The sequence below is a fragment of the Brienomyrus brachyistius genome, chromosome 9, assembly GCF_023856365.1.
Source record: "Brienomyrus brachyistius isolate T26 chromosome 9, BBRACH_0.4, whole genome shotgun sequence".
Lineage (NCBI taxonomy): Eukaryota > Metazoa > Chordata > Actinopteri > Osteoglossiformes > Mormyridae > Brienomyrus > Brienomyrus brachyistius.
The window spans coordinates 12,625,430-12,646,369 of NC_064541.1; the positions used below are offsets into that span (position 1 = coordinate 12,625,430).

At 42.4% G+C, this 20,940-nt stretch overlaps 2 protein-coding genes across 7 annotated transcripts; one reads left to right on the plus strand and one right to left on the minus strand.

Moving 5' to 3' along the window:
• The first annotated feature begins 535 nt into the window (after positions 1-535).
• On the plus strand, positions 536-6,076 carry LOC125748610 (dendritic cell-specific transmembrane protein). Of its 4 annotated transcripts, none has more exons than XM_049024983.1 (4): positions 536-627; positions 1,099-2,166; positions 2,257-2,586; positions 4,161-6,076. In XM_049024983.1, exons 2-4 carry the CDS (start codon positions 1,111-1,113, stop codon positions 4,212-4,214), a joined length of 1,440 nt encoding a protein of 479 aa, XP_048880940.1. In that variant the 5' UTR covers positions 536-627; positions 1,099-1,110; the 3' UTR covers positions 4,215-6,076. The 4 variants fall into 4 exon arrangements, 3 of the variants coding, with proteins under 3 accessions (XP_048880940.1, XP_048880942.1, XP_048880943.1); XM_049024985.1 differs by lacking the exon at positions 536-627 and having other exon boundaries at positions 828-2,166; positions 4,161-4,243; positions 5,347-6,076; XM_049024986.1 differs by lacking the exon at positions 536-627 and having other exon boundaries at positions 828-2,166; positions 4,161-4,243; positions 5,482-6,076.
• Positions 6,077-9,208: 3,132 nt separating this feature from the next.
• Positions 9,209-20,572, minus strand: dpys (dihydropyrimidinase). Of its 3 annotated transcripts, XM_049024981.1 has the most exons (10): positions 20,052-20,569; positions 19,418-19,576; positions 18,876-19,055; positions 16,694-16,883; positions 16,440-16,596; positions 15,930-16,071; positions 14,946-15,088; positions 12,002-12,209; positions 10,946-11,056; positions 9,209-9,808 (listed from the first exon to the last, which is right to left on the minus strand). In XM_049024981.1, the coding sequence occupies exons 1-9, from the start codon at positions 20,301-20,303 to the stop codon at positions 10,991-10,993; spliced, it is 1,497 nt and encodes a 498-aa protein (XP_048880938.1). In that variant the 5' UTR covers positions 20,304-20,569; the 3' UTR covers positions 9,209-9,808; positions 10,946-10,990. The 3 variants fall into 3 exon arrangements, 2 of the variants coding, with proteins under 2 accessions (XP_048880938.1, XP_048880939.1); XR_007399630.1 differs by lacking the exons at positions 9,209-9,808; positions 10,946-11,056 and adding an exon at positions 14,313-14,454 and having other exon boundaries at positions 12,077-12,209; positions 20,052-20,572; XM_049024982.1 differs by lacking the exons at positions 9,209-9,808; positions 10,946-11,056 and having other exon boundaries at positions 12,068-14,454; positions 20,052-20,572.
• Positions 20,573-20,940: the final 368 nt, after the last annotated feature.

The window sequence follows — 20,940 nt, forward strand, 5'->3', positions numbered from 1 at the left end:
GGATTGGCGCTCCACCCAACAGAAAAAACTCACACTGGTCCATTTGGACTGGTGTGGTGCTGAGGTATCACCCACTGCACGACTGCACTCAGGTTCTCATCCCTGAGGTGGTTTGTCATGCGGTGGATGCAGCAATGTACTGTAATCAGTGCATGCTCCTTACCATCTTCTATAACATTCTTTATACCCAGATTCAGATCTTCTTCTGCTGTGTTTGGTGTCATCAGCCAATTGACGGATGTCAATGTTTCTTCCATTACTCTGGAATTACAGTTGTCTACTTCCAATCCATCTTCTCCCATTACATGCTCTCAATACAAGTTGAATAGGCTTGGTAAATATTAATTATTGGACTTTATAATTTATTTTACCAGACATGCATACACTTTGATGATCTACTGCAAACCATGTATTCTTAGCATTACATCGTAAAAATGTTACGTTGTTTTTGTTTTTTTTACAGAGTCTTGTACTGGAACAGAACACGCGTAAACATGGTCAGTTGTGTAACTTCCTGGTGGTTTCTCATGAAGAGGAAGTACCACAGTTTCAAAGACAGAGACCAAAAATGCTGGCATTTCCCAGATCCACTGCAAAGCGACGGCTGCACCGACTTCAGCTCGACAGGTATCCTAATTCCCCCCCTTTAAGCCTTCTCCACTGGGAAAAGATATTATTGGTGTAAATGTCAGGTTGTCTTAATGTTATGAAAGGGAAGGGGGGATTTCATAACACAGTAACCAGCAGATCAAAGGTCCTCTAGTTAACTCATCTAAAACACGGTTGTTTGTGCAAAATGTATTTTTTGGTGCAGGACTAATGATTACATTTCAGGCTGTTTGAAGTGTTGTCTAACCACAGTAAATTTTACAATATTCACTACCTGTTCGAGGTAGCCATTTATCAGCTGTTGGAAATGATTTAGAAATTTGCAAAAGTTTAAGGGTTTATGTGTATAAGTTATTCTCCCAGAATTCTGACTGCGTGCTGCCAAGCGAGTGCCACGTTCACAGAAAAGCCGATCTTCCATGCTTGTCAGCTCGTTGCCTGCAGTGATTGTTTGTGATAATGCTGTGAAATCACACTTTTTTTTTTTAGCTAACAGGCATCATGCTGAAGATGCACACACTGTATCCAGAATTAAAGCAGTTCATGCCCCAGTGTTCGTCCACTGCTGCATTGCTCAACACCTCCGACCGCAGGGAAGCCTACAAACGTTGCTTCCTTCGCCTTCTCACCTCCTTCACCATCAGTCTGGCCTTTAGTGCCCTCCTCTTCCTCAGCTTCTTATCTCTGAAGCATGAGAGGGCGGTGCTGGGGTGCGTCGCGGGCCTGAGCTTAGCTGTTACCACACCTGCCTTATTCATTTCCAAGGATGTTCGCCGCTTTGGAGTCCTCTTCCTGATCTCCTGTGGCATGCGGCAAGGGAGGAATCTGCTCATAACTGCCGGGACTGGTATAGTGATCTTCTGGAATGTTCAGAACACATTCAGCAACCTCAAGGAGCTGGCTAGGAGCATGATCTGCAACCTGGAGACCAGGCGCATTCTCATTGACCTCACACCCATTAGCAACTATGTTAAAATGCTAAAATGGATCGGCAAGCAACTGCAGGCAAATCCCCATTTTGGAATGGTTGATTTCAAGACTCAGCTACACGTCTCATCCAGGGTTGATTCTAAAGACCTGGCGAATATGCTGAAGCATGCAGAGAAAACATTAAATGCCACAGCAGACCACGTACTTGGTGTAATGGACACCATGTCCTCCATAAGCCAAATAGGAGGTCCAGTCCTTGGTCTCTTTCTGGTCTTGGTTTTCACAGTATTGTATGCAAGGCAGTTCCAGCACAACAGAAAGTTTATGAACACCTTTATCACCAGCTACTTTATCGAGTACGATAGGAGGCAACAAGCTACAGGACAGATTTCTGTCATGCCCCTGACAAAAAATGAAGAGGCTCTCTACACCACAATCCCATCTCTTTGGTTTACCACCAAGGAGTGCAAGGCCATGCTGAAGTTCAGTCTTCCTGTCCTGACTAACTTCATAGTCTGGGTTTTATTTATGGTCATCGATGCTCTTATCTACTGGCTGATTGTTATCATCAAAACCCATCTAGAAAGTTTGGAGCCATTCAACGTTCCCCTGAAAATCAGCTCTGCTGTAAGTCCGGTTGTACCACTCGTCAATACCTTGTTTGTTTTATTATGTTCGTTGTCTTAACCTGGTTGAAAGTACTGTTTTGTTTCCTAGGAAGAAAAAACCATCATTGGCATTAATTTTCAGGATAACAGAGAGAGCAGGGATTTCTCATATTCTGTGGCCCTCTTTGAGGAGAAATGTCTTCCTAATCCCACTTTGATGACCTACAACTCTGCGGTCCCGCTCTCTGTCATCCTTGTCGTCTTGACCTTCCTGGCTCTTCTCTCTGGCAAACTCCAGCAAGTCCAACTCTTGGTATCGACTAAGCTCTACAGCCAGGTCTCTGACAAAAGGGTCCAGTACCTGCACTCGGAAATAGTCTTGGATAGGCAGACAGAGAGGAATGCCCAGAAGACTGCTCTGATGAAACGACTGAGAGAGGTTTGTCATTTTTTACTTCACTTGGAGGACTGAAGTCCTCCCCATTTTGGTCATTTTGACTCAAGCCTTTTAGTTTATTGCAATATTAAATTGTATTTCTCAAACATACTGTCTCTCGTACTTTTCAATCTCAGGTTGATAATTTACTTGTCGTTCCTCACAGGAGATTGAAGGCTAGAGGGGATAGAGCCTTTCAATCTGAGGTTTCCAAATTTTGGAATAATCTCCCGTTCAATTATGTTTGGCAGACTCTTGGATTCTTTTAAAAAAAAGCCAAAAACTTTTTTAATCTGGCATTTAATCTGCTTTATAATTATCTGTCATTTATTTTAATGCGTGTCTTAATATTTTTTGTTTACTTCTTTTTATTTATTTTGTTGTGTGCTGCTTTGTGACTACATGTCTGTGAAAAGCACTTTACTTACCAAGTTTAATCATAAGTTTGGAGTGAGATTATGTCTTTTAGGGTCAGAGAGTGAGACTTGAGAGCCCTGTCTTACCGCATTCATGGGATCTTGTCTGCCACTTCCACCTTGTCTGAACTCCGTCTGTGGAGTAATAACGCGCTTGCAGCGGGATCACGTGTAATTTATTTTGGAATTTACCCGGAAACAACAAATGCTATTTTATGATTGGCTGGTAGGTGGCTATTAACTCTCTGTATAACTCAGGACTGCTATGAACTGGCGGAAAACTGCAGTCCGTTTGCCGGCGCTTCGTCCATTAATTCTTGTATAATAGGACAGCTTGTGGGCGTTATTGTACCTACCGGCTGAATTATCGAAACAGCTCAAGGACTGATGATTCATGAAAAAGAAGCGGGGGTACTGTTTCCATGAAGTCACCGCAAGAGCTGTCAAAAGGAAACAATTAAAATGAAAATAAATACGTTCCCCGCAACTTCAATGTACAAGCGCCTATAAACATTAATAAGCTCCTTTTAGATTCCACTACTGCATAATTTAAACTTCACAGATAAATCCATTTACCTTGTTCACACTATAAACCAGGCACAAGACCTCCTTTATCGCTTAAACCGTCGTTCGTGCTGCTTTCCGTGAGCAATAGCATGCCCTAATCACGCCAAACTGACAAAAATAAAACAACAAAATAACACGCGCATCCGCCAGAACACAAGTATTTACAGCATTCACATAAAAATGGAACCTAAAGGAACATACATGAGTAGCAAATAAAAAACGGGGGGTAATAACAGTCAGATATAGATGCCTTAATTCACGGCTATTTACAGCTGGATCCCTCCGCGTGAGAAACACAAGGAGTGGCGCGTGAGCGGGTGACGTGGCTGGAACGCGCGTGTCTCACGGTCGATGCGCGAGACGTCAGAACTCTTATTTTGGGTGAAATTTTAGGAAATAATGAATAGCACGTAAGGTTTTGTTTTTCTGCTCTACGGTTCCTAGCATAAGCTACTGTGGATATGCAATTATAGAAAATGAAAGAATATATTTTATGTAGCATAATTTAGTCCAAAGTTCACGCAATTTGTATGCAATTTAACGCACATTAAATTGTACACAGATTCACAAATAATCTTCACCTTCTATTCACAGGCCAGCTTCTGGTTTCCAATATTGTTCCATGATAAAGAAAAGGACAATTTCTGACTAACCTCACCAGGATCAATGCAACCAAGGCAAGTGTTTTTCTCTGGGAAAATATTCATAATATTACTTATTGACATTAATATTTTTAAAATGTAATGCAATATTTGAAAAGGATATTTTAAATTAATTCATGTTTTTAAGCCTGTAAGGCTTGTAGAGTTAATAATTCCCCTAAATGTTGTTTTCCTTTTATGTTTTGGAAATAGTATTAATTTGGGGAAATATAAGAATATATAAAGAAAAATGAGGTTTTGAACGGGTGAAATGATTCTGCTGTAAGAATATCTATCGACAAACAGATGTCTAGCTTTCAGGGCCGTGAATGAGGCACGCTGGTACATGGGTCACGTGTCTGCGGGGTGCTGTGGTACCTTCAAATCACCAAATACACTACAAAGTAAACAATGACAAGAATTCAGAAATTAACACAGGCGGCAGAATAACATTGATATAGTTCCTGAGCCATGGTGTATGTAAAAAGGTCCTCCATGATTCGCATTGAGCATATTATGTATGAACGTATGGTATATATAAATGTCAGCTTCAGTGTTAAGATGCAGTCTGCATTGTGTGCTGCGAAATCTTCAAAGTCATGTGCTATCATACTACCAAAGCAGTTGAGACTCAATTTTGCATGAACTTCCATTAGGGATTATTTTGGTGATCTGTAACCTGTTTAAACAGATTCATTCATATACAGATATCATTGTAGTGTATAAATCAGCTTCACATATATTAAACAAACCCTTGAGGGAGTTAGACATAGCATCCAGCCGAGTAGGAGAGCTGGAATTAAATAAGTTCTGAGAACTGAGTTTACCCTCACAGTGTTTAAATGAAAATGTTTGTGTTCTCCAGACAACGCTGGCCTACAGGCCGTTTAAATACACACGTTCTCCATCCCGTGTCCTGTACTTTCTGGGTGAGGTTGCAATCTGACTGTGACCCTTTACTGGATAAACAGTTAGAGGAGATGTGCAGATCGATGTAGAATACCCGAATTTAAGGATCCATCTCATTCTCTTTCGTTCAAGTCGCAGCTTTACAACATTTATAGTTTTTATCACATGGCCATTTAAGAAGAACATCACTGAGATAACAGCTACAGGGATCTGATTTCTTGTTGCTGTAGGTACAAAGTTCTGAATGCTGATTTGAAATGTGAAGCATGACAGCTTATCGTCATCAAAGACAAAAGAGATGTGTTCGCAGAGTGAATGGGCTGCAGTGCACAGGCAGCCCACCCAGTACCTCATTGTGTCTGCAGGCCGCAAACCTGTGCTGCTTGATGAAGTTTCCTACAGAGAAGTTCAAGACAGGCTTGTAAACTGAAGATTACTGGTTCCAGTCCAGAAATGGCTGAATTATGTCATACTCTTGACTCTTGAATGTACCTATTCTGAAGTTCTTTAATGAAACATTCAGCTCTTGGGCCTTCTGTTGACCGCATTACATTCCTTTCGCATGATTGGGTTGCTGTTCTTCGTCCTGAAGGATAGAGATAAACTGTGCTAATGTATTTATCTGCTGGGTTTTATTCCATACTGCAATGGTTACTGCGGTATAATGCTTAGCCATGCTTTTGTTTGAGTTAATGCATTGCCAGAATTCTGGAAGGTTCCAGCTATAGAAAATAAAATCTAACAGTAAATAATGATAATGCAAACAGTTATTTTAAGCAAAAATGCTATTGCGATGCCGACTAGGTGCTATAGCTGAATGTAGCGACAAAAGGAAAGCAACAGAGAAGAAGCCATCATTGTAAGAGTATGGAAAGCGTGTGTTAAATGAGGCCTGTGAGAGAGAAATCGAGAGCAGAGGAATGCAAATGAAGGAGAAGTACACATCATTATGTCCAATAACTGCCCGTTTTATTGTGCCCTAACTATCTGGCTAATCGACCTGTATTAGAAGGACTATTGCTTTAGCTACAAGCTAAATGAACCCACATCCTTCAGCAGAGCAGCTGCGAGCCAATGTCTGACTACATCACTAGTAATTCTATGTATATCTTTTGTTTTATTTTAAGGCTGTTCTTTATTATTATTTTTTTGGCCTTGGGGACTGTTGACCCATCCATGTTAACAAGGTAATTCAGGTGAGCGTAACAGAAGTTCCTGGCTGAAACGTGAATGTATCAAAACATGCTTCTAGCGCTGAAGCTCTCTCTCCCTTGTGTCCCATATTCAACTTGCATATCTGGCTCCAGTGCTAATTTTCATTTGTTACTGGTCACTCAGCAGAAGCTCAGCCTAACTACACTTATCCCCATTGAACTACTAAATAGCTATATGCTTTTGATGCACTGTCTGCCTTACTTATACACCGCTTTGGATAAAACTATCCGTTAAGTAAATAAAAAAAATGTTAAGGAACATCATTAACTAAAAGATCGACTAAAAGATACTTCACGACCTTTTTGGCTTAGTGGTATATTTATGCTTCCTGGCATTAGTATTTGAAATGAATACTGCTAAATACATTCATCACGATAATACAATCCGTGCTGCAGACTTGGTTAAAAGAGTAATTTGAATACTTTTGCATAATCGTAAAGTGCTAGATGACATGACAAAACTTGCAATTGTGATATTCATCCTTTGATATAATGTTGTATCATTCATAAAAATGATTTTAATGATTATTTACTTTGTAGCAGGACCCGGTAACATGTGGCAGAAAGCCAGACTCTCACCGAGGTTCACTTCCAAAGTAACCTTGTGATCTTCTATCATAAGTGAAATATTATTTTTTCCTCCAGAGCATAAAATGAAAGTGGTCTTATGAGGTGTTTTACGCACAATTGTCCATTACACCAAATGAGCAAAATTTATTTTTTGATTTAATCAGTTCTGTTCAATGAAGCCTAGTGATCACTTGGGAAATGGGTTTGAGGAAAGAAATGTTGCCCAACATTAACCGTGTTTCACGTCTCGGCCGTGTGCATGTCACTGCAGAATATTCTGGAAATACTGCCATGCAGGCACATTGCAGGTATTGTTTTGCTGCTCAAAGTATTTCACCAGTCAGGAAAGGACATCCAAATGGAACATATCTGTTATCATTCTGTCTTAAAGTAGACAAGGCACATTTAATATTTTTTTTCCCATCCAGGATGTTCTCCTGCCTGGTTCCCTGTGCCGCCTGCCGTGGGCTTTTGCCTCCACCCCCTGTGATTTTTGAAGCGTAAAACTAAGAATCTCACTATTTTAGACAACGGCAGTTCTGATAGATGATGCAAACATGCACCTAAGAAACCCAAATATTGCAAAAATGCTGAAAGGAGGAGAGCACTAATCAGAGAGCATTATTACCAGGATCATAACAACCACCAAATTCACTTAATAGTCCTTCTAATGGTCTATTTGCTAACAACTGGCCTCCTCATAAATATTGGATTGATTTCATGCACATTTATTTTAGAAATCATTGGAGCAGATTGCTTCCTGATGTCATCAGGCCTGTATACCTAAACACAGCTTGTAACTCCCCCAAAAAGAAGCCAACACCCCCCCCCCCCCACCCTAGGTTTTTGGCTAAAACTAACGCCTCAGCAGTTCTGAAGATTAACGGCACCACAACGAACGGCAGCACACCCTACAGAGCGGATCGCCAGTGACTCGCGTCACACTATTGACCCGTTAAATTGCAATTATCTGGTATTAAGTACGAAATATCCACGGTGTCCAGCGTCTGCTCTCCGCGGTCTGCCGCATGCCGTGCAATTCGTGATAGCCATTATGGCATGAGAGTCAAACAGGTGAGAACAAGCTTGGGATCACAGCAAAGGGTCAGCGGCCTGGTGGCCCTGGGAGGGTCATTGCCTCACTTAAGGGCCCACAGACATGTGACTGTTTTTCCAAAGCCGGACTTGGACAGGCGCATGGGCTAATCCCGCTGAGCCACTCAGCCCATAAGAAGCAGGCTTCTCTGGCTGTTAAGCCACGTGGCGGTTCAGGTAGCAAACATGTGAAATACATATGCGATAGTGAACTTGAACACGTAAATAATGTCAGTTTGTTCTAGAGGGCCACTGCTTGGGGAAAGAAGCAGTTTTGTGTCTTGAAGCCTCAGTTTTTCTTAAAGGGCGGGGGCACTTTCAAGTACAGGGTCACCCAGGCCCAACCCAGCGGGCTCCGCTAAAAGGGGCCTCAACCAATCTTATTTAATAAAATTTTAAACCTTAATCTGGCGCCAGTTTCATATTTTACAAGATCGTCCAATATTGAACAATGAACTGAATCTCCCCTCGGCATATTATGAAATTCAAAAATCACTGTCACATCGTGCCCACAAAACCTCAGTACGCTTCTGGTACGATGCCCCATAAACATGTTTTATATCTTAGCGGGTCTCAGAAATCACCCTTCAAATTACAACTTTCTGTCTCTATTGTAATTGTACATAAAATATCTTAAGACTGTAATTTAACAGGAGGTCTGTTGAATTTCACTAACAACTTAACGGTTTATTAACTGCAAAGTATTTTGAAGTATATTCCTCTCAATGACGAGAAGCAAATGAGTGCAACTGAGTATCAAAGTGCTTCTTATTGCTGCTGCTGTTTGGCTGGAGCTGAGTGTAAATATCAAATAGGGTTAAATATGCATTTATGTCTTAATTAAAAGATGAGGTAAAAAAGATTAGACTCCATCTTCCAGGCTGGCTCTCCGGAATGAACAATGCTTTGTTTTAAGAAGCATTTGGGTAACAGATCATACTTAACTGAGATTGTCATGGGTCTTGAAAGTTTAGGTCTTTGTTCCTCATAGTTTGCATCTTTATTCATTGTTACAATAAATCTTGAACTTGTCTTCATTCTTCTTTATCATTTGTTTAGATGTTCTCTATATTACATGTGAAAATTATATATAAAATTAAATGTACAAATTCCTGTTTCCAAGTATTTGCATTGTACCCTGAGCCAGATAATTTGTTGGACAATAGGTGGATGAATGTTTCCAAGAAATACACATCTTTAAAATTATTTAAAATTATTTATTTATTTATTTTTAAAAATGAAGCACCATGCAAACGTATTATTGTATATAATTATAATAAGTTGAACAGCCAAGCAGAGACAGTCAGTTTTAAATTATTACAAAATCAATTCATTCAGGATTAAAAAGGCACTTTCAGCGTGATATAACATATATGAGCCTGACAGAAGCTGAATGTTTTAAGAGATTGCAGTATTACGGCGTAGTCTGACTCTTTGGCCTGACCTACCCTAGCTTGGTTCTCCCCAACCAATCACAGAATTTATTTTGATTATTGTAAATAGAAAGGAAGCAAGTCAATGTTCAAATCTTATACTCAGCGCCCAGCCCCTACAAAAAATCCTATTGGCCACTCTAAATTGTATGAGTTTGAATCAACCAATCAACAGCTCTACAAGATGGCTGCCATATCTAATAAAGACGATGATATATTATTAAGTAGAAATCCTACAGGACTTTTTTTCTATCAATTCAATCAAGATCAGTCAGTAAAGTAAAAAGGCTCTTGATTCCTTGAGATTGCACAGATCACAGCAGAACATGCATTGCCAAAATGGTAGAAGAAAGCTTCGTTGGACATGTCCTCATGCTCACCTGAAAGAGAATGAGGAATAAGAAAAGTCCTCCAATGGGGTTCCCACAGAGTCGAATAACAAACGCCTAAAAGTGTTTTAGTTAAGTGCATTTGCTAGCTAACTAGAATGTCAGCAGACTGTATTCAGTCACGCAGGAGATGCACAGACAGACAGCCACATTTTTCACATATTTACAGTATAGGAGCCAATATATTAAAACAACCAGGTAAGCCGCTTCATTAAGTGTGTGCGGAAAACTCTTCGTCAATGTTACTTTTATTGTCAACTTAACAAACCTCTTGAAGAGCTCTTTGTAATTAGACGAGGCTCCATTCTGAAAATGAGTTTATGTAATAATTGCCGTGTGACCAGCGTATGGTGAAAAGCTGACGGGAACTCGATGATCCTAGACGATTCTGTCACCAGTGTTTATACATGTAATTCTCAAGAACACAGGAAAGTCCCTCGAACACACACTTCTTCTGAAATTCATCAACTTTTTTTAACGTATAACAGCAGTGGTCGTGGCTATTGGCAAATTAAATGTAACAAAATTCACACCAGTGTCAGCTTCGGGGAAAATTAAAAGAAAGGGACAACTTTTTAGACTGGGAAATATATAGGCATGTAAAACGACATCCATCCATCCATCCATTTTCTGAAACTGCTGAATCCCAGCTGGGGTCACGGGGGGGGACCGGATGTTATCCCGGGAACAATGGGCGCAGGCAGGATGTAAAACAACAAAGTTCTAAAAAGTATTTTTCCCACGCTAAAATAACTGAAATTTGTCTGTGTCCTTTGGTGTGTGTATGAGATTCTGGTAAGGAGAAAATAAACCGTAACCGTGACGATATACAGGTAACCTTTTTGTGCAGTGTTACTGCGTAGTGTTGCTACTCAGTGTTGCTTGGGCACATTCCAAATTGATATCGGACAACAAATTTCTGTTTGAAAAACTTTGATGGGCAGCGAGCAACTTCTTGCGATCATCCAAATCCAGACAAGTTGTCCTTTGTCTCACTTGGTTGGCAACTGAAAATGCCCTGTGTATCATCACCTTAAGTACATACTAACAGCCAACCTTGGGCAGCCCCATCACTGAACTAGCCCAGGTCTCCTTCTCCTGCATGCTGTATCTGAAGCAGCACTTTACCTGAGAGGGTAACTGGAGGCTGCAGTCTCTCCCCACACACTGGGGCTAGGAGGGCAGTTCCACCACTACGCCTCCGTACGGCTTTCTGACCACTGCCGTGGGAGTCTTTATCTGGAAAACCAAGAACGACACGGAGTTACTCGAACCAGCAATCCAGCTTTTCACCGAAATGGAACGGCAGTTTGGTGAATGGATTGATTTGTTGCTACTGACGACGAGCAGCCAGACACACCCAGGTACTGGAAAAAATATGGGAACACACGTCTCTTACACAAGTGTCACATCCACATCACGAAGACAGCTGAAACTAACTACCACCAATTAACAGGCAACAGCACAGTGCGAGGTATTGAGTACAGCCTGTTAATTGGTGGTAGTTAGTTTCAGCTGTCTTCGCGACGTGGGCGTGACAACAAGACTGTCCAGAACTATAATTAGCAACTAAATAACAGAAAAAAACAGTGACTTCTAGTTCAGTGCTTTATAGGAAGTGCAGTTTACGCTGCATAAAATTGCAGCAGGAGGGGAGACTGATGCATAACAGGCCAAAACAGAAACTTGTCATTCAAACATTGTGATTTTGTCTCTGCAATATTAATGAACACTGTATTATTCCTGGTTTATTGTTTTATTATGATGTCATTTTTTGATGAACAGGTCACAGGTTGAAGTTTTTCACTAAATCTGTGCTGTAATGTGTGTTTTACTGTATTTCACTGTATTTAAATCCCAAGGTCATACAGCAGAAAAACACGTTAAGATCATGAGACAGTTTATCTGTGCGACTGTTACTGTCGAACTATGAAATAGGAAGAATGTGTTTCTCCCTGAAATCCAAATGTGGAGACCAATGAGGTTCTGAAACCATGAAAGGTCTGATCACACATCAAAGAGTTTTACAGTTTGCTCTCAGCCAGAAATGACCGTACCTTAGCGGAACGTTGCTAGCCCAGCTTATCAGCCTACCCTCAGCAAAATCCCAGGTCAGGACAGACAGGATCATGGGGGATCCCACAGCACGAACCAGAAAGGGGTTAAGATCTCATCCAGTCTTACCAGCTCTCTCTGCTTTATGCGCTTGTAGACGAAATCGGAGAAGGGCTTGCGAGGGATGAAGCGTCCTGCCCCAGGTGTGACGTGCAAGGCACCGTGCTCATACACCACCTTTCCCCTGGATACGGTCACCACGGCAACACCATGGCACACCATCCCCTCGAAGATGTTGTAGTCCACCGCCTGGTGATGAGTCTTAGCTGAAATTGTCCTGCCAGTGTGGGGGACAAGCTGATAAATGCGGTAATTTATGCGGTAACAGGTGAATTCAGAGCGGAACCTACAGAGGAACCTTGTGATTTTAGGCGCAGCACTACTGCAGTTGCAAGTCCTGCACGAACAATCGGCGACAGGGTTGCCAACTAGTCTGTCGGGTTTACAAACTGCCCCAAAGCTTTTGATGTGGGTTATTTTAGGTTTATAATGGAATAATTCTGATTTGCCGTAAGATTTGTTGTGTGAGAGTGAGTGTCACACCAGATGCGTGAGAGTTGGTTAACCCTGCAGCACTATTAAATGGTGTATCGAAAAGTACACACATTTTTACTATACTGGTCACACGCGTCACTTTTATATTGCTGAAGATTATTTTTCACTTTGAAATGATGCTTCTAAATTCCTTAAGGAGCAGATACTGCTTACTACAACAAGGACGCGGCGTCCATCGGGGCCTTCCCGTAAGTTTTATGCGTCAGGAAAGCTCACACTGCTGCAGAAACACGGCCATTACGCAAGAAGGACAGTCCTGAATCAAAATAAATGAGTCCCGGTGCAATGGCTGTGTGTGAGTGTGCGCATTTTCGAAGCATGACACAAAATATCTGAAAAATGTCACAGGGAAACGAGGGAGAAATTTCCTCTGAGATGCAATTACTTCAAACACTGAGTGCCGGAAAAATACCGCACTGTACTTCTTGATCTACTTACACAGCCTTAAAAATGAACTGCTGTTCTTTGCCATTTCTAGCCATCCCACATTATGGATTATTCAGTGCGGCTCAATATCTTGCCAGTGGATGACAGTAGCTAAAGGCAGCCAGTTAATTTAAAGCTACACCTTAATCAATTTCTGCACTTGGTGGCATTGCAAGTCTCAACACTATGCAATGCAAGATTCATTCTCCACCTTTCGAAAAAGAGACTGAACAATATTAACTGCTATATGTAATTTACATATCGTTTACATAAGTCAACTCAAAAGTATTACACCATGGACAGCGAGAAAGATTCGTTTTTTGTTTGTTTTTTTTGCTAAGTTTAAATATTTAATCTCACCCTCAGCACCAGTTCACAGTAACACCAACAGAGTAAAGTCTGCAAGTTTCATGGGGAAATTTCACAGTGCATATCCATTAAGTGTTATAACTGGTGGTCAGAGGATGACTCAGTCTAAATGCGCTATACTGTAAAGGTAAGGCGGTTACTGTCACAAAGGGCCTCGCTAAGCCCTGCATGATACAAGCGGCACAGCCGCGCCGGTCGGGACGGACGCTGCCTGGATGGTACCCGGCTCCGGAACACGGGAGCAATAATCCTCCGTTCGGACCTTTAGATACACCAGACTGAGCAAGTTTGTGCATCATTAAACGACAGAATATCTTGGGGATGATGCTTTAACTAGCAGCGTAATATCATTAAAGTTACTATCTGTACCACGCTGTTAAGAAAATGAAAAGGCGAAGTACAATGAGCGTAGTCTCCATAAAAATGTAACACGTTAAAGAAATATATCAATAAGGTATTGGTCATACTTCTGTTATAAGCGACTTATATAATAATAAAAAACGCTAACTGATTTCCGTATGTTCAGAGTAGGATAAAATGCAATAAGGAAGCTGACGCTACTGTTCCGTCATTTTCAATACGTTTGTTACAAGAATAAATGTAGATGGTTAATGTAATTTTAATATTTTGTAAATTTCATAGCGTCACGAAAGGTTTAATTCAGATGGACACCGCATAGGAGGCTTGCTGCATCCGCACTGCCGCAGTGTGAGCGTTTCGGGGAAGATACACTCACTGCCTCGGTGTGTTTGACGGATAAAGACAGGAAAACGGTGAAGTGAAGCTGGGACGATCAGCAGAAGGATCACTGCACCTCGTGGCCGTACGTGCGGGGCACTAACCACGCGCATGCACGCGCATTCAGACACTGCATAAGTGACTTTTCACATTATTATGAGCACGGTTTGTTAAAAGTGCTTATACGGCTATCAGGCATATTTTTAGTCTAAATCTTGCTAAGACCGCCAGTCTGGTTTGCTCTATGTGCAATTTGTCCTTATTGTCGTAGGAAGTGTGACATAAGACCTACGTGAAGCAGCAGTGCGCAGTGTAGAGGTCCACCATCCTTAAAATGTACTAATGCTTTTCATGCATATCCCACTTCTGCGTCATACTGTCCAGCCGCACAGTACGCCCATGAGTAAGTACACTCAAGGGGAGAGCTCCCTCTGCTGTTGCAAACAAGAGTAGCATCCAGGGTGAGATGGCAATTAACAGCGAGTTAGAATTTTACAATTATTATTACAGGGAAATGGATTGACATCGCACACAACACAGCCCCCGCCCCGCCCACACATTTACCTAATAATACTAATATGCATTTCTGTGTGTATATATAAACATGTCCAGTATCATTAATGAACTTCTCTAAATAGTGCATAGTATTACATGTACTGCAACAATTCCATTTCTTATAAAAATAACAATAGTGTGAAGTGTGACTGTAGAAAGGGAAAAGCACTGGGACTCGTTTTAAATATGTATCTACAGATATACATAAAAACCAGTATCCAGGAAGAAGAAAACCACTGTTTTATTACAAAAACAATTAAGAAGGACGTGTTAGTTGCTTGAGAAAAACAATGTAAATGTAGATTGATTATTCTTATCCTGCAAGAAAAAGTACATAAAAATAGCTTAGCATACAGTGCAACAGTCTTACCTCATTCTCTTTGGGTCCCAAATTACCACATCTGCATCTGAACCTCTGTCGATCCTTCCTTTGCGGGGGTAAATGTTGAATATTTTTGCTGCGTTGCTGCTAGTAACTGCCACAAATCGGTTTTCGTCCATCTTTCCGCTATGCTTAAGGGGAAGTGACATCACAAAACACTGGGTCTCAGCATCCCTCCTAACCCCCAGTGAATGAAAATTGATTTTCCGTGTGACATTACAAAGGAAACTTAGTGAGAATTCTAACTGTGTCTGCAAAACTCTGGCTTTTCTTATGGTTCAAAACAGATCACTGAAACGGAATTATTCCATCTGGTGGAAGCACTTTTCAGACAAAAGGGGTGAAATGAAACTGAGAGCAGAGACTGAGTGCTGAAAATACACTCTGTGTTTGCTTATTTCTGCCTGAACTTGTCTCCTTGTGGGAGCATGATATCTTCCGGCCTGCAAACATCCTTCAGCAAAATGCTAGCAGCTCACCTGCAGCCCCTGGGCTCAGAGCGGCCTGCTGCAGGCCAGTGAACCGGGCCTTCGCCCTCCCACAGTATCTGGGACACTGAAAGGACCACACTTCCATATTAATGACTGCAGACTATCGGCGCTCCTCCTGGTTCCCGCGCTAACCGCTGCTTTGCTACGTCTGGCACGGCTGCCGCTGCATGCCCTGAAATTTGTTGTGTATGCCTACATCTATAATATATGCATATGCTATCCAATGGATGGCATAACCCGATTTGTTAACTAAGTTGTTTCAGAGTCCTGGTGGCAGTTGACAGATCTCCAGAAAACTAAACGCATTTTACTATTTTACTGATCAGAATGGACTCCCAGTTCGTTTCAGCTTCAAGGTAAAGATCATCTGAATCTTCATGTGTCCCACTGACATCACAACAAATTAATATCCTCCTCAAAACACACAGAACCCAGAAGGGCCCATGGCTATAAGACTCATTCGAAGGATGCAGAGACTGACCACGCCCTTTTCCCAGATGACCGACATCCGGTCTTCCACACCGTTGACACCGTTGGGAATCTTGGTGAAGTCATCCTTGCCCAGTGCCTTCTGGCAGATGGAGAAGGTGCAGTTATCGGTGCCGGTGACGCTGAGGTCGTCACTGGAGGGGAGGCACCGGTCACACCATCAGCGTGGGTGAGACGACGAGCTTGTGCACTTACAGTATTGCTCAACTGCTAAGGGGAAACAAGCAGGGGTGAAAGGAACAGCTAGTGTCACTGGGCTGAAAATGCTGACTCTGTCACTGGATGGGGGGACTGTCGGTTCCAACTGTGGAAACCAGCCTGTCTGCTACAGTAAGTGCCACATTAAATGACATTTCATTGTACCAGAAGAATGGAAGCTTCTGAAATGGGGATAAATGTACCCTTAAATGCACGTATTTACTGAAATAGTCTTTTGAACTTTTTTTATTGACATTGCACTGTTTCTCCATCAGTGGCAGTGTGGAGCCACTGCGGGACATACTTGGCCAGCAGATCCATAAGGTACCCGGGGGTGCTGGGATCCGGTCTCAGGGGTGGGCCCATGACGAAGCCCGCCGCGTGAGCCCAATCTTGGTGCCAGTAGTGTGTGCCGTCTGTGCCCAGCCCGGCCGCTATGGGCTCTCCAAACACGACCCAACCTAGGGGACAGAAAATGTCTCAGTCGGGTCTTGGTCAGTGGAAGAAGGTTCAGAGTGCCCCCCCCCCCCCCCCCGCATGCTTTGTCGTCTGTGTCACCTTGCTGCCGTGCGTGGCGCACCACCTTCGCGGCGGACTTGCTCATGACGTGCACCACATACAGTGGGCAGTTGGTGGCGTGAGCGATAGTAGCTGCCCGCTGCGTGGCCTCGGCCTCCACCTCCTCGGGACGGCACATTTCATGGCCCTCGGGCCCCGTGATGCCCAGGGAGAGCATCCTCTTTGCCCCCTGCATCACAAATGGACACTTGCATTGAACATGTGCAACCTTGTATGACAGGCTCTACTACATCAGCTACTCTACAGGGCTCTTCTACATCAATAAACGACGATGAAAATTAGATCATGGCCGAGTGCTTCAGAGAAGAAAGGCTTGGATGAGTGGAATCCTGACTGCCTTTTAGCACATTTCCTTGGAATAATGTATTAAAATAATTTGTGGTTCGCTCACGAAAAACACACCACCCATCTGCTCCAGAGCCTCCCCATACAAACCTTTAAGCTAAAACCAGCCAGTTCCCATTCAAACACAAAACCTGACCAATCAGATTCAGACAAATCCTCATTCACTGGGGGTGGCGAGTACCTCTGTGTCTGTGACTCGAGTCCCGGCCTCGGGCAGAATAGTCACATGTCTGTGGGCCCTTGAGCAGGGCCCTTAACCTCTCAGCTGCAGGGACACTGAACGCTAGCCTGTACTCTCACCCCAAGCCTGCTCTCACCTGCATATATGTCTGTGTGTCTCATGGGGAGCAAGATGGGGCTGACAAAAAGAATCATTGCCATGTACCTGTTCTCGTAATTGTGCAAATGGCAAATAAAGGATCATTTCATTTCATTCCCACACAACTGAAAAGATCAGTCATATTCAGGCACATTCCCATTCAGACCCAACTGAACTGACCAATCACGTTCAGATGTATCCTCATTCCCACACAACTGAACTGACCAATCACGTTCAGATGTATCCTCATTCCCACACAACTGAACTGACCAATCACGTTCAGATGTATCCTCATTCCCACACAACTGAACTGACCAATCACATTTCCCGTTTTCAACTAACCTAATGATACACAAGACATGGGAGGTATCATCAAGTGTATGAATAATACCTACAGTTAATGTAAATCAATCATGAATGAATATATTAAAGCATTTAGGCTTAAGGATGCCCCCAATATTGTTTAAAAAAATGTAAATTACAAATCACATATAAGACAAATTATCATTTGTACCAAATATTCAATGAATTAAATACCAAATATAATCCACAAACATAACATTTGTACCTACGATATCTACATAGACATGCATACTTGCTACCCTCTAGTGGTGACCAATGAGACAAACAATTCATACAACCAAGGCAATCTATAGACACAGATCCGCCTCACACATGTCTTTACACTGTGGGAAGGCACTAGAAAATACAGATAAAACCCAAACAAACACAGGGAAGACATACAAACTCTGAAGTCAAACCCGCAACCCTGGATGTGTGAGGTCACAGTGCTGGTTCCCAAAGCAAAAATAAGAGAGGAGCGATTGATATGCCATCAGGATTTACGGTGTAGGCAGACTGCTTTAGAAGGGCATGACAAAATAAAGACCAGACAGAATGCCCCATGGAACAGCAGACAAAACATAACTGGATCAATGATGTGTCAATCAAGTGTTGACGTCAGCAAATGAAGTGTAGCCCACCATGGCATGCAACTTCAACACCACTCTTTAGCATCGTCATGGTGATGCTTATGGGAGCAACAGACAAACATGGGCAAGTGTGACAGAGAAGTGCACCATCTTTCAGTCTTGGTCCTTGATGTCTGCTGGTCTTTGGTCCAGCGTAGATCTTATGTAGACATTACAGACATGCTGACTGGGTGGTTCTTTCTCCAGCATCAGCTGATGTGTAGCTGCTTCTGAGAACCTGACCCAATACGCATGAATGCCTTAAGGGGAGCTCACCCAAGAGAGTTACATGTCTTGTTTGTCCTGCCTGCAGCAAATGGCCGCTGTCTTGCAGGTGTCTTCAGTCATCCTGTCCATAGTCCCCATCAAATACCATCCCTTTTCCGTACCTGCATGTCCTAAATAAGGTGGTGGGGGTTCTGTCCAGAGCCTATCACAGCAGAACAAGCCAGGATGAGGCGCCAACCCATCGCACGGTGCACGCACACGAGCATACACACACACACACACACACACACAGACGCACCTCTGCTATCAAATCTCCGTGCTCTGCGTGAATCTGAGCAATGGCGCCGAGATCTCTGCAGGCAGAGAAGGCAGCATACAACTCGTGGTCCTGGATCATGTAGACGTCTTTGTAGGCCATGAACATCTTGAAGGAATTGATGCCTTTTTCTCGAACCAGAGACTCCATTTCTCTTTTCACCTGGAACCAGTTAAAAAAAACAGCCTCGTAAATGTAGAGTAGTGCTACATTAATTTGTGATTCCACACCAATAAGTATTGCTACACAGGACATCTAGTGTCAGCGGTGTTGGGATTCAGTCAACTGAACTTCATTAAAGGTCTGAAACTCTGGCTTCCCCAGAAGTAACACCAAGTCGTTTGATTTATGTCTGAACATTTCAGCTCATGTAGAATGTGAGGCAGCTATCTCAGAAGTGTTAAATTCTATCTTACAACTTGTAGGGTGTCTGACATTTACATTAATTTACAATAACAAAGGGTGTCCAAAAGTCTCGCGGACACTGGAATTTGTCCTGCAAACTGGCGTCCGTTGTGCCCCACCGTGTCCGCCCACCAGGTCACGGCCACGTGCAGGGAATAGTCGCAGCAGACTTTGGAGTCTGCACTGGACCTCCAGTTTTCATAGGCTTGGAGCAGAGAGGCGCCCTTGCTGGGGATGACAAAGTCCATGATCATGGTCGTACCACCAGCCAGGGCAGCCTGCAAAAATAAGAAAAGGCTTGATTCAGCAGCGACAAAGGCTGCTGCTTGAGTTATAATCACAGGAAAAGCAGGACTGGGGAGGCCTAGAACCAGCCAACACTTCTACAGCTATTAAAAACATAGGGAGGATATTGGTGAACTGGGACAATTTCTGAAACTTTACTTTATCTCTCACTTTTAAAATATTATCCTAATTATAAATATTAAAACATAAAAGTATTAATGAAAGCTCAAGAACTTAGCTTAAGTTAATAGACTACAGAGGCATAAAGATTTAGAGTACCAAACATATAATTGTTTGCCCTGTACCCTTTGTCCCATTTTACCAATATTCATCTACTGTATTCAAAGGTCACCCCCCCCCACACACACACACACACATTTACACGCGTGTACTATTGTAAAATAACTCTACATTTCACACTATTATTTTTATTATTAAGCCCATCACTTCAAAAGCAAAATACTGCACCTTGGTTCCAGTGTAAAAATCGTCCGCGGTTTTACTGCTCATGAATTCCAGCTCCATGTGCGTGTGGGTGTCGATACCGCCCGGCATGACAAGCTTATCCGTTGCATCAATTACTCTCACCCCGGCAGGAACCTGAAGGTTTAATCCGATGTCTTTAATTAGCCCATCTTCAATGTAGACGTCGCTGATTACTGAGCAATCCTCGTTTACAACTTTCCCTCCTTTTATTAGAATCCTGCTTTGATCTGTCATCCTTCCGACGTTTTAATTAAAAGAATCGCCTGTAGTAATAATAAAAAATGTATATTCAGCGAATTGAGAAAAATGTCGCTTATTTTATGTTTAAATAACGATAAGAAATGTTTTAACGAGTATTGCTTTTTTATGTGGTTACTGCAAGGAATTACACGGATGTATTTTCAGGTCCCTGAGTATTATTCCCTACACTAAGTTAACATACACATGACTCTCGATCGTAGTCCGAACCGATACCTGTCGTTGGCCCCTGTACCTAAGGGCGTAGATTTGGCCATGGGGGTAGGGACATGTTCCTGTCAATATTATGGGAGTAAAGTATGAAACTAGGGAGGCGGAGATGATCGGGGCTGGTTTGCTCCTTACCGGTGCTGACAGACGAAACCAAAACTACGCCCTTGCTGCACAGGTGTGAACCTCAAACATCTTGTTTGAAAATGCGTAGCCAATTTGCTTTATAGAATGAAAAATGCTGTTGTGTTAATGTAAACTTCTTATTTTCGAATGCGGGGGCAGGAGAATATAAGTGACTAAGGGAGTAATGCAAAAACAATTTAAATAAATACATTTTATTTATGTTATTGTTGTTCGTTGCATTAAAAACTTCAGTGAATAAACGAAAAATAGGCTGCTA

What these genes read in the sequence shown, in the direction of transcription:
- LOC125748610 (XM_049024983.1), top strand. Translation starts at nt 1,111, where the DNA reads ATGCTGAAGATGCACACACTGTATCCAGAATTAAAGCAGTTCATGCCC. An exon ending in CCCTGAAAATCAGCTCTGCT is followed by an intron (nt 2,167 to 2,256) that starts GTAAGTCCGGTT and finishes TTTGTTTCCTAG; the next exon opens with GAAGAAAAAACCATCATTGG. An exon ending in TGATGAAACGACTGAGAGAG is followed by an intron (nt 2,587 to 4,160) that starts GTTTGTCATTTT and finishes TTCTATTCACAG; the next exon opens with GCCAGCTTCTGGTTTCCAAT.
- dpys (XM_049024981.1), bottom strand. Translation starts at nt 20,303, where the DNA reads ATGACAGATCAAAGCAGGATTCTAATAAAAGGAGGGAAAGTTGTAAAC. An exon ending in ATTTTTACACTGGAACCAAG is followed by an intron (nt 19,577 to 20,051) that starts GTGCAGTATTTT and finishes TTATTTTTGCAG; the next exon opens with GCTGCCCTGGCTGGTGGTAC. An exon ending in CTTATGGATCTGCTGGCCAA is followed by an intron (nt 16,072 to 16,439) that starts GTATGTCCCGCA and finishes CCTCCCCTCCAG; the next exon opens with TGACGACCTCAGCGTCACCG.